Source organism: Anneissia japonica, unplaced genomic scaffold (genome assembly GCF_011630105.1).
Source record: "Anneissia japonica isolate Jap-2015-1 unplaced genomic scaffold, ASM1163010v1 scaffold287727_len1644234_cov201, whole genome shotgun sequence".
Lineage (NCBI taxonomy): Eukaryota > Metazoa > Echinodermata > Crinoidea > Comatulida > Comatulidae > Anneissia > Anneissia japonica.
The window spans coordinates 1,367,030-1,380,722 of NW_022713615.1; the positions used below are offsets into that span (position 1 = coordinate 1,367,030).

The 13,693-nt window shown below is 34.3% G+C and overlaps 1 protein-coding gene across 1 annotated transcript; it reads right to left on the reverse strand.

Moving 5' to 3' along the window:
- Positions 1 to 9,380: 9,380 nt before the first annotated feature.
- LOC117108549 lies at positions 9,381 to 12,641 on the reverse strand. The gene is made up of 7 exons (XM_033250592.1): positions 11,967 to 12,641; positions 11,341 to 11,391; positions 10,711 to 10,773; positions 10,459 to 10,521; positions 10,140 to 10,199; positions 9,812 to 9,877; positions 9,381 to 9,614 (listed from the first exon to the last, which is right to left on the reverse strand). The coding sequence occupies exons 1-7, from the start codon at positions 12,639 to 12,641 to the stop codon at positions 9,381 to 9,383; spliced, it is 1,212 nt and encodes a 403-aa protein (XP_033106483.1).
- Between the last annotated feature and the right edge of the window lie 1,052 nt (positions 12,642 to 13,693).

Below are 13,693 nucleotides of genomic sequence, written 5' to 3' on the forward strand. Positions count from 1 at the left end.
TACATTCTGTAATGTTTGAGTTTTATGTTTTTGTGTCTGAATATAGTACATGTATTTGACATCTAAAAATAAGCCGTCTAAAAGAGTTAAAGTGGTCTCCAGCAAATATTTGGTTAACAATTACAATTACAACAATTTCCAGTAAATGCAAAAAAAAAATGTATGTTAATTTTTTTTCTATAAAATTTTATAGAGTTACGTAGAACCCATAAATTCTTTTTTTTCTATAGAATTCTATAGAGTTATGTAGAACCCATGATTTTTTTTCTATAGAATTCTATAGAGTTATATAGAATCTATAAGTTCTATAAAACTTTTTCTATAAAATTTATCCATTTCTATAGAGTTACATAGAATTCTATGAACGCCTCTATAGAGTTCTATAGAATTCTATATATACTTTTTTGTAAGGGCTACTTTTGACAGGTATACCACTTTCCACACAGATTACTTAATAGAAGAGTATTTTAAACAACTGTTAATGTATGTCTATAATATGGTTTAAATAAACAACATTTTTTTTTCATAAGGTGGGTCATTGCAATAGTTGATATAGCTCAAATCAACAAGCTTTTCTATACTGTCTGTAACAATGACAAATTGAAAGGATAACAAAATGTCACAGGAAAGATTGAATCATTTGATGATTCTGAACTACCATCAGGATCTATGTGATGGACTGTACCTAAACTTAATTGCAAACGAGTACATTTCAAGAAATTAATTAAGAAAAAACACCTTTGCCATTAAATACCAGTGACTAACATATTTCTATAATATATGACGATTATATTCATTTAAAAATTAAGTCTGTTATATAGTTCATAATTACTGACAATTTTAAAGTTTTAATTTTTTTTCCGGGGCCACCGGGGCCCTTGTCTCCAGGGCCTTCGGCCCCTGGGACCCGACCAGGGGCCCTTGGCCCCCAGCCATGGGTTTGTCACTTCGCTCCCAACCTGACCATTTTCAAATTGATGGCTACGGTCCTGTAAATCCATAACAATTAACCTAGCCCCTCTCCCCCTACCTAGGCTATTTCTTAATAATATAAAGAAACTAAATTATTTTGTTTTAGTGAAAATGGCTAGGCCTACCTGCTGGAAGTGTCAAAAGAATCCTCCCCTTCATCTGTTGTTGCAGATATAGGCCCCCTACTAGACCTAGTACCACTGTCAGTACTACTGCCACCAGTGCTAGCTAAATGATGTCCTGCAGACGCGGTGGTAGTACTACTAGGCCTAGGCCTAGAAGACGTGGTGGTAGTAGGCCTATTACTACTACTAGGCCTACTTGTAGCACTGGCAGCAGTAGTAGTAGAGGGTCTAGGCCTATGCCTGACGTGGTCTCTGGCACGCGCAATAGCTTGAGAAGCCACATTAGCCACTTGCTCCAAATGCCTCCCAGATTCAGACATAACACTTTTTAAATTTTGGGTAACTTCGTACTTTTTAAAATAAACCACTTAAACACAATTAAACCGTATAGCAAAAGGATTAAAAAGTTTTTCTCTAGCTCTAGGCAGTCGATGACGATTCACAGGTGGAAAATTCAACAGCCAATCACCATCACTTAATGGAAATTGAATATAATGGTCGATTGCACTTAACTCAAATACAGCAGCCAATCACAATCACTTAATGAAATTACCAAAAATGGTCAATTGCAGTTAACTTGAAATGCATTCAAGTTAACTGTAATTGAATTACAGTTAACTGTAATGCATTCGACTTAACTGCAATTCAGAGGTGAATGATAAAATGGCTTGCCATATGCACGTACGGTACCATGTCCCAACTTCCCGACTTCTCTCTACATTCGTGGCACCAAAACGAGAACCGTTTGAATGGTTGACCTTCCGTCATAACATTCACCCTATTGCCAAATACGGCATCCTAAAAATTATGTCATGCTTGTGACGGCCAGCAGTCTGCATTCGATTTGACTCACTCTTTTACAAGTCTTTAATTCTCATCAAAAAAGTTTCTCAACATAAACTGACGCTGGTGGCGCTTTCTGAAATGCGCTAATGTACTACGAAAAATCCATAAATTAGAGACTTGTAGCAAGTCTAAATGAAAGGCTGAGGGTATTTCATAATTCTTCTCCTTACCTATGCCTCAAATAGCCCATGTCTATTATTTGCAGATAAAGTAAAATAAAGTCCTGAAAATTTATATTGAAAGTATGTAACGTCAGTTACCGTAGTGTTGTAATACTGTAGTATAGACACTTTTACCAATTATATCAACTTATTTTCAATTTTATCAATCTGGATTATATGTTTATGGTATTGAGCTATTCGTTGCAAGATATTTTGTTGGTAAATAGCTATAAATTTAGCAGGCCTCGAATTTGGGGATTTTATGGGCAAGGCCAAATGGCCTCCGGTATGACATGATTTTGAAAGGCAACAAGGCCAAAATTTCAAGTATAAAATGGCACCGAAGGCAAAATTTGATTTAGCCTCAGTATTATTTCTCATGCGTGCCTTGGTTCATCATAGCAAAGCTAGGCCAAGCCAAGCAAGCCTAGAAGCCATCGTTGTCAATAGTTAACATGACTTTGTTTAGAGTATTAACTATTAATCGATTCAATGTTGGAATATACTGCGGCGGTCGGCGATCGTACAAAACAGTCAAATTTCAAGAAGTTTGATATGTTGTGTTGTTGCTCAGTGCAAGTAGCCCACATAAAATACTTTTGGGACTGACATTGCAATATTTAACACACATTATTAGAGTCAAGTATCCCACATAGAAATTTTTATGGGACTGACTTATTGCAACATTTTAACACACATTATTAGAGGCAAGTACCCCACATAAAAATGCTTATGGGACTGAGACAAGCACCCTGGAAACACACATCATTAGAGGCAAGTACCCAACATAAAAATAATTATTGGACTGACCCATTGCGCCCTGGGAAACACACATCATTAGAGGCAAGTACCCCACATAAAATACTTTTGGTACTGACATTGCAATATTTAACACACATTATTAGAGGCAAGTACCCCACATAGAAATACTTATGTGACTGACTTATTGTAACATTTTAACACATAATTAGAGGCAAGTATCCCACATAAAAATACTTATGGGACTGACTTATTGCAACATTTTAACACACATTATTAGAGGCAAGTACCCCACATAAAATACTTTTGGGACTGACATTGCAATATTTAACACAATTATTAGAGGCAAGTACCCCACATAGAAATACTTATGGGACTGACTTATTGTAACATTTTAACACACATTATTAGAGGCAAGTACCCCACATAACAATACTTATGGGACTGAGACAAGCACCCTGGAAACACACATCATTAGAGGCAAGTACCCAACATAAAAATAATTATTGGACTGACCCATTGCGCCCTGGGAAACACACATCATTAGAGGCAAGTACCCCACATAAAATACTTTTGGGACTGACATTGCAATATTTAACACACATTATTAGCGGCAAGTACCCCACATAGAAATACTTATGGGACTGAGACAAGCACCCTGGAAACACACATTATTAGAGGCAAGTATCCCACATAAAAATACTAATGGGTCTTGGATATTGTGTCCTATTTTTCAGTGTACACAGATCCCGCAATCGTCATCTACATTGTCGTCATCGGCACTGTTGTGAGTAAGTACATGTCCAAAAACAATACCCCACCCCCTTAGCTTCGCTCTTGGGGAGGCTAATGAGTTTTGATCTACTGTACATATTGCACATTTTTCAGGATAAATTAAGTTGAACATGCTTTGAAATTATTTAGTTAAGTTATTAGTTAAAACATTCCATCTTTTATTAAAAATTTCAAATTCTTCTGTCATCAACATAAACTAAAAGAAAAAAATTAATATCAAAATTAATTCTTACCATATTTCGAAGGTTGTGCAATTTGGATTAGTAGATTTATAAAAAAAATCTAAAACCTGAACTTGATTTGCTCTCTCTTCTTTCTCCTTCTTCCTTTGAAATTATTTCACCATTATAAATAGTGAGAAATTCCCCCTTTTCTATAAATTCAGTAGCAAAGACACCTCTACCTGTAAATAGAGTAGTCGTATTTAAAATAGAACCAGGGGCGGCACCAGGAATTCCTGACGAGAGCCCACCCCTCCCAACGTGGGGGAAGCCTTGCAACACACCACTCCCCCACCCACCCCGTCGGGGAAATATTGTGTTGATTTTGGTAGTCTTTATTTAAAAGGGATTCTTTATTTAAAAAGGATAATTTGATAGAAAACCATGTAAGTTAAGAGGCCCTCTATGTCGGTGGTACTAACCACCTGTCGGAGGTACCAGCCAACAGTTTGCAGACCTAAACTGACTTGCAGTGTTCAAGATTTAATTTTTCCCTGATGGCCTTGCTGGAAATTCCCCAACAGAGGGTCCACGCAGGGGTCCGCTAATATTAATTATAATAGCTGACAAAATAGTTGTGAAAATATCGTATATGTATACGGCCAATTGTATACCTACAGTACTATATTGTGTATGTGCAGCAGAAGACAAAAACAGGGTATGGGCTCTGTAATTTGTCAGTTTGATTTTCAAATTAGAATTACGAATAAGGCACCATCATTCTAAGAAAATCAGTTACACTTACTTTTAAAAATATAACGTAATGTAAGTTATTTCCACATGGTATGTTTTTGGTATATATATTTTTCACATAATTATGATCAACAGGCAAAAGCAAATTTTGCAGAAAAATTTAAAAATTAAAACAAAGCTGAAACAGAAATTTGACGCTGGCTAGAAAAATTTTATTAATAAAATTGTACGGCATTTCCAATTTTGTCTATCTTCCATCAAGTGTTTCCCTTCCAAATAATGTTATAAAGGAAGTGAAAACAATTATTTATAAATTTGTTAAAATAAATGGTAGAACACTTTTTGGTGAATATCTTTTTAAAAATGATATTAGACTTGTCAGTGATCTGTATAATACAGATGGAATAATAAAATGTTTTCAAGCATTTTTCATATCAAATAAGTATTATAATACTTATAATAATAAGGTTGATGAGTATCATAAACGTTATTCCACAAAATTGGAAAGAAATCGTGAAACAAGGTTTCGATAGAGATTTATGTCGGAAAAGAATGCTGTTCATAATGTACATGGTAACCAAATAGATTCAAAAAGTACATACGAAATTCATTAATAGACTTTTATTCAATCGCAAGGGCCAAATATTTATACTTTTCCTTACAGTGCACAAGAATTGTTAGATTACATGTGTTTAAACATAGAATCTTGACAAATTGTTTAATGACTGATCATAGGTTTTAACACTAAATACACTTAATCTAGATAGTGTTGGCAATTTTGATGGGGTGGTCTGATGTTTGGGAACCCCCATCCATAGACATTTATTAAGTCAAAAAAAAAAAAAAAAAATTAGTGCTTTTGTCAATCGTGTCTGCATTTATTAAAATTGCTTTTAAGCTTCCCTACTCCTTATGATATTTTAACCATGATAGTGAAAAACAATAAATGTTACCTTTAGTTTTTTGCAAATTTAGTTTGTTGTTAAGTTCTTTCCCCTTTAATTTGACACTCATGCCACACTCTTTTTATTTGTGGCAAAGACAAGCCAAATCAGTCACTTATTCATAACAATGTTTAGAAATGTATAGAAAATATGCTACCAAAAAGTGTAAAATTTAGTTTGCAATGTGGGTTTAATATAGTTTTGCATTTCTTTTTAGCATACTGTAGATGTTTATGTGTCCATGGTTAAAACTACTATAGCCCGGGTTCTTAAGTAGTTCGAAGGGCCAAATAATATAATAAATTTTGTGGGCAAAATGTATGTTTTGTTTGGAATACTATATTCTGCAGAGGGATCACATGTGCGATTTTTTGTTGCTGCCTGCGACATGTGAATTAAAAACGCTTTGTTTGCAGCCCGCCAATCACAATGTAAAAAGTAGCATTAAAACTGAGAATAAAGTGATGCAAAAGCAGTGCTTGGAGGTTTTTGGAAGCTCACTGGAAACACCAAAATTTGGGTGCGGCCCTCAGTGTTAAATAAAACATTCACTTTTGCCCTCTGACCGATTTTTATGAAGAAAAAAAAAAAAATCTCATTTGGGAGGGAAACTCCCTTTCAATTCCTTCCCCCAGCTTGAGCCTACGAGCTCAAGTCCCCACTGTTGGACAACTTAGCCCCCCCACCCCCCAAGAAAATATATCCTAGAGCCGTCACTGATACCATGTTGTGGCTGAGGTGAGAACATTTTCATTATTGATGGAAATCGCATATTTTATCCACAATTTTTAAATTCGAAAATTTCTAAAAATTACATTTTTTTTACATTTTTAAAATTTTAAAAAATTGTAAAAACTGGAATTGCCACTGATTAATCTCAGATAAGATAGTATAATACATATTCCAAGTATCAAAATGCATGTCATTGTGTCGGGATTTAATATTTTGACATTAATTATGTCAGTCACAGGTTGGCATTACTTACATTATGTCATCATCAATATTTAATATTTAATATTCAATATTTTGACATTAATTATGTCAGTCGCAGGTTGGCATTAATTATATCATCATCAGTGATGGGCATTTATGTCTGGCATGTCACAGTTTTGACATTATTTATGTCATAGAATAGAGGTGAACGGTTTTAATTCAGCCAAGTTCATAATGGTGTGGACTCTAAATCTTATACAATGTTTAATAAAAACATGATGTTCACCTAGACAGTGAGAGGTCACAGCTTAAAAAATCATCAGATGCATTTTACTGTACATATAGATAGATAATAAAATGAAAGAGGTTATTCCCACGGTACCGTGGCAATAACTCCTTGTTCACACGGTTATTAGCACGGTATCGTGCAAATAAGTTCTTATTATAATTCGCACGGTAAATTTTTAAGCGTGGTAAGTGCGAATTGTCGACAAAGTTTTATTCCCACGGTAGAAGTTGTAGATGAAAATTCTGTCTGTAATAGACTAATTTAATAGGAATACGATTAGGAGTTGGGTAGAGCATATTACTGGCGATAGCTAGGCCCAACTAGTAATAAAATAGGGTGATTTGTGACTATCTAGGCCCCTAGCTAGAGGCCTGAAATAGAATCTATCCTCTAGGCCTCGGCCTGGCTAGAGTGGCTTTCCTAGGCCCCGGGCTCTACCTAGGCCTAGGCATAACAGTTACTAAAACTGTGTGCTAGCTTAGGCTTTGTTAATTGTAGGGCATCGTAATTGTAAAGCAGACCTCCGGTCTATGGCCTAGTCTGGACCCGATTATTACTAAATTAGATTAGGCCCATGTAAATCAACATGTAAGCCTCTATCTAGGCCCTAGGTAGGCCCTATTTTTGGGAGATAGCGCCAGGCCTATATATATAGGCTAGCCCTAATCTGTTCCAGTATCAACGTAGAAGTTGAAATAATAAAGCTACATTCACACTGAATTCGGTTTTCGATGCACGTCTTATTAGTACGCATCTCTATTCTTTACCGTTGATTCGATGTTCTTTTTTTCATTTCGTAAGCCAAACGAACCAAATTTGGAATCGGTGTGAATGTAGCTTAAAACAGGTCTCGGCTTGGGCCTGACCCATGTGCATTATAACTGAGTAGCAGCAGTAAAAAAAAAAAAGAGAAAGAAATTGCGTTGGGGATTGATGGATGAGTAAATTACTATACAGTGTATAGATTGAGTAATTGTAACAACTGGCATCTCACTCCTTCCTGTCTTTCATCACAACCCACTAACATAAGCCTCAACGACACTTCGTCACACTGGTTGGCAGACCAGCAGAATAAAAATATTAAAATATCATTTTTAAAATCTATGTTGAAGAGCAAAATCATCTCACAAGTGTCGCATTGCCTACTAGGCAGCAACCATTGTGGGAGTTTGACCAGAGGTTGTCATAGATATGAAGGAGAGGGTGCCAAACTGATGCAAAATTACCATACCGTATTTTATGTGCATATTTAATAGGCTGCACTCAGCCCACCTGAACACATATCTGCAGTAAAGTTTTGGAAATTAAGATTTACTGTATATTGAAGTTATGCTAATTGATACATGTACAGTAGGCCTATTATAATATATTAAAGCACTGATGGATCATAGGGAGCTGCAATAATTGTATTGTATTTACCCAATGGGTGGCTTTTTTTAATTTGTGGTTGTCTTGCTTGCGTTCACAAATACTGTACTGAAAAGGTAAAAGACCCAAGTCATTTATTTCACCAATGATTCTTCTACACAGCAGGGGTTCTCGATTGGCGGCCCATTTAATAGGCCTACTAGACAACATGAAGTAAACATGGGTGAAAATGTTGGTGTAGGAAAAAAAATGAATGAATAAAAATATGTAATATAACAATACTGTACTGTATTCAGTTTTATTTGAAAATTATTATTTACTATGCAAACACAATCCTTTTTTTTATGTTAGTGTGACTAGTATGTTAATGACACCTTGATATTTCCACAAAGGCAAGGTAGGCCAGTCTGCCAAGAATTGAGTGCAGTGGAAAAAAGTGATGAATGACTAGAAAACTAATCCCAAGGGTACCATTAGGCTTGTCACTGTCAGAAAAAAATTTCGGAAAACTTTTCCTGGAAATGTGTACACACACAAAAAAGTGATTACAAGAGTTCATATTGCATTACATGCAGAGGTACAGTACTAAAAAGTGAGCTGGGCCTGCAAATTTATTTAATGTACAATTTTGGTTTCTATTGCGATATAATGGGAAACCCCTGTTCTACAACAATCACTTAGATATGCAAAAAATAAGCATTTAATAAATGAAAGAGATCGTTCGTTTAAAATATTGATAAAATTGTTTATTTGAAACATGCATAAAAATATTTGGCTAATACAATACCACGTAATCTATAACTGAGCATGAAAAAAAAAAATACAATGCAAATACTGTACTGCATTGTGTAATGAATAAAACAATCAAGGTAGGTTTGTTTTTATACAATACAGTATGTTGCAAAGCATAATAATGATAGACTATTGCAAGGTACGAGTTTATGTTGCAAGTTGTATAAATACTGTTAAAAATCTTAATACTATTATTATACAGTACTTCATTGTGTAATGGATAAAACAATCAAGTACTATATATGGTATGTTTGTTTTTATACAATACAGTATGTTGCAAAGCATAAATACTGGTGGTTTAATGAATAGAATATTGCAAGGCATGAGTTTATATTGCAAGGTATAAATATTGATAAAAAACTTGCTACCACTTAATACTATTATTATACAGTATACAAATTAGCTATAACAAAGTACTGTAGTTATACAGTACACTATTTCTAACATGCATCTTAAAAACAAAGTCCTAAAATAGGTAGGCCCTATACTACAGCATAGTGTATAACACGCTGCCTGCCACATTTCGGCCGTCCCCTAACTTTGTGATGAGACTGCAACTTTAAGCGTGAACGTAACTCATCCAAAACCTTCTTCCGCTTGACATTATTATGTTGCGTATTTCTATGACAACCAGGCTCTTCAACACTTGATGACGAAAAGTTATGGCTCAATGGTATGTGTTCATCATTAGAAGTGACATCAAGATTGCCTTGGGTCTGAAACAATAGGTAGAAAACTTTTTAATGAAATCTGACCAGGCTTAAAGTGAAGATTTACTAATAATATATAAAATTTAAACCTATGGTTATATTTCAACAAACTTTTTCTTACACACAGCAAATGCTATTCTTCCAAACTGAGCTTTTTTATTGCCAAAGTTATGTAGTAGTTATCAAGAACTGCATGAACTAACCTGTAAATGTTCTGTATCAGAGGGGACATCATCACACAAAAGCACTGGTCCTGACTGACCTTGGACCTGGACACAACAGGCAGAAAATAAATTTATAGGTTTATATATAAAAACATTACTTGAAAAGCAGTTGTAATTTCAATATTACAAATGATGCAGCCAACCTGCATAAATGTACAGTATACTATATTTATTAAGTATTATTTTCTAATTATCAATTGATTAGTGTAGGTATGCCATGTCCATGAGTTTAAATTGTTTTGTAGAAAATTTCTAATCTTAATATATAGCTGCATATTAGAGTACTGTATATGAATCAATTATTTACCTGTTTTGTAGAAATTACATCTTCATCACTCAGTCGTACTGGGCTTGACTGATCTTGTACCTAAAAAAATGTCAATAAATTTAAAAATTCATATTAATTGAAATATGATGAATTTTACTGGAGTGGAATAGCAAATTTTTTTTTTAATTGCTAATAATGCAACCAAATAAGACATGCCACATAAATGTATAAGTTTTATTATTTAGGCCTAATATTTTCTAATCATCTTTTGATTAGTGCAGCTATGCTATACCTGCAACTATAAATTAGCAATCTTTTTACATGGCCATGTATTAGAATATGTAAATCAATTCTTTACCTGTTGAGTATTATAAATGACATCTTCATCGCCTAGTGGTACTAGGTCCGACAGATCTTGGACCTGTAACAAAAAATAAATTGTAATTTTATCACCATAAAAATATCCAGTCCACATGTTAAGAGAATATAAATCAAATCACTACCTTTCCTGGGTCAGAGGTGACATCATCATCACTCACTGGCACTGGATCCGATTGATCTTGGACCTTTTATATGGCTACAGATAAGAATATATAAAACAATTTATTACCTGTTCTGTATTAGATATGACATCCTCATCGCTTAGTGGTACTGGGTCCAAATGATCTTCGACCTGTAACACAAATTAACTTTATAAATTTACATAAATTAACATAAATGTTAAGGTTACTCTAGAGGTATAACTGTACTTGACAAGAATTGTACTTTGTAGTTTTTGGAGCACTGCATATGGTACTGCCAAACATACTGATAAGGCGCATAAACATTCATAAAAACAAGTTTTCTTTTTAGGCCGATGCTATGCTTACGCCGATGTATTCTAAATCCCAACGTGCTGATTGGTCGGCTTGTCTTTACCCTAACCTTAAAACATAACTCGGGCTATCTTAAAGCACTACACATCGGCGTAAACATAGACACTGTGTTCTTTTTAACAGGTAAAAATGAGGTGTTATAGAACCTGAATCTGTGGATATCGTTCCCTTTCCCCTCAATCATATTGCTAGATTTAACACTGACAGATTCAAGCTAGTCCAGCTGTTTCTTTTCCACCCTCAATTCGATTAACTTTTCCAGTTTTAATACCACAGATGATGTAGCCAAAAACTAAAAGGCACTTACTGAAAGAAGATGGTTTGTTTGCAATGCAAATCACTAATTGTATGGACCAATTCATTACCTGTTCTGTATCGGAAGCACCATCTTCGTTGTTATGAGGAACTGGGTCTGGCTGATTTTTTAATTACAAATAAAATCCGCATATTGTTAAAACTGGTCTGCCAAGCAAACATTATTTATATAATAAATGTATAAATTCTAATGCAGTTGTACCGCACCACCCATTTATATGTATTGTTTGATGTTCATGTATTTTTTTATGCTTGTTGCTTGTTTTTACAAATGTAATTGTTGTCATTTATACTACTGGAAAAAGTAGTAGATGTCCTACTGAACAGGTTTCCCCTAATATGAAAAATAAAATTTAAAAAATAGTGAATTGTACACATATTAATGTTTAGGCATCACTTTTTTATACCTTGTTAAGCAAACCAGCCACATGATTAATGATTTGGAATAAAAATAAAATTTAGTTTTTGGCCAATTAGTCAACCCACTGCAACCAAAAATGGAAATCTCAGAAAATTCTTTTTTTCGTTTTTTTCTGTATGGATGTTTTTGCCACAAATACTGTACTTGCTAAATACTGTACAGTAAGAAACAAAATTTAATTACTATTTCGCCCTCCTCACATGAACTTAAAATAAAAACCAAGAAAACCAGAAAAGAAAAGAATGGTGACCTAACCTGATTGTCAATGGGCCTGCATCCAACTAACACAGATACATCTTGGCCATCTCTCCAAGCTTTCTGAAGTGTTACAAAAACATCATAACGGCGACAGAATTCCTTGTGACCTTGGTCAGCGCAATCATCCGAGATTGTTCTCAGCAGTCTGTGCATTTCGTTGTACTTCTCATTCCTTGTCATTCCTTTCTTCCTCATCATTTTATCTACTTTTATTATTACATCTTCCTGTTCTGGACAAGACGCTGTTTTAAGTTGGTGTTGGTTTATTTTCCATCTTGCTGGTATCCAGTCTGGTCCAAATAAATCAATGGCATCAGGACAGCCAAAAATATACCTACATGGTAAGTTCATGGTTGAATAAAATTTGCATGTACATGAGACATATTCTGCCTTCATGTTGACGCTGTACTCGTGATCATCATGAGTGACCTTGTACTTGTTTTCGCCCATTGAAACCACAGTGAAATTAATATGCTTTCCCGCATGAATATGCCGCATGATATGATCGGCTGCATAAGGCGTTGCAATAGTCTGCAAACGCCTCGACAATTCTCCGTCGACCCCATGTATATGTCTGGCCGACACAACTTGGAGAAACCTCTCATAGTCTAGCTTGTCATCTCTTAGACAATTAATTTCCATAATTTGGCGAATGCTTTCGGATAATGTCATGTTTCCATGACAGTGCCGCTTTAGCTTTTGATGGTAGGACTCGATGATGTTTGTTGTGTAGATAAAAGAAAAAGTTTTATATATTTTTATATATTATTACAGTACAGTATTAGATTTAACTTTACACGAATTTAATAGATGTGAAAGACTCAAAAAAGAAATTTCAAAACATAAGGTGGATAACCCTGCACAGTATGGACCATTCATAATTATCAACAAATGTATAAACAGTATGCTAAGGGGGAAAGGGCCTGATACTAAATACAAAATTAAATGAAAGGAATTTACAAAAGCTTAAAATATTGATTGAAACCGGTTTTCTAAATTTAATAACATGCCAATATGGATTATTTAAACCTAATTATGTATCTATGTACCCATTGAAAAAAAGGCCATAGAGAACAGTATTGCAAAATCAACATTTTCCATGAATGTACACTTTTTAAAGGGGTTGAGGTAGCAAAAACGAATACACTTTTAATACACTATGTTTACAATTGTGATTGGCCCCTATGTAAGTTTAAACTTTAAAGAAAAAATATACTCAGGTACTAAACAGAGAGCTACAAAATAAAATACAGTACTGAAATAATTGCTACTCATATAAATAAGAAAATATTGATTTTATGTACATACAATAATATGGCAAGACAAAAATATTTAAACGAATGTTATGTTTTAAGAAAATATGACAAGGGTAGATATAATTATTGATGTGGAAGTAGCATTTCTATTTAATAAAGCCAAGCACTGAAGGACATAAATCTGTTGATATGTTGTAGAACTAATCTTTCTAAGCCTCAAAGTATATTTGACAAAAAACTTGGAAGCAGTTAATGAGAGAGATACAGATTTTTGAATATTTAAAAACTGGAGAAAGAGGGTGGTTATGTCTCATTCCCCCCAGTTTTTAAATATTAAAAAAATCTGAATCTCATTAACTGCTTCAAAGTTTTTCATCAAATATTCTTTTTAGGTTTTAAAAAAATCAGTTCTACAACATAAAAAAAAAAAAAAAACAACTTTTCTGAGCCTAACTTTAAGACGGCCTA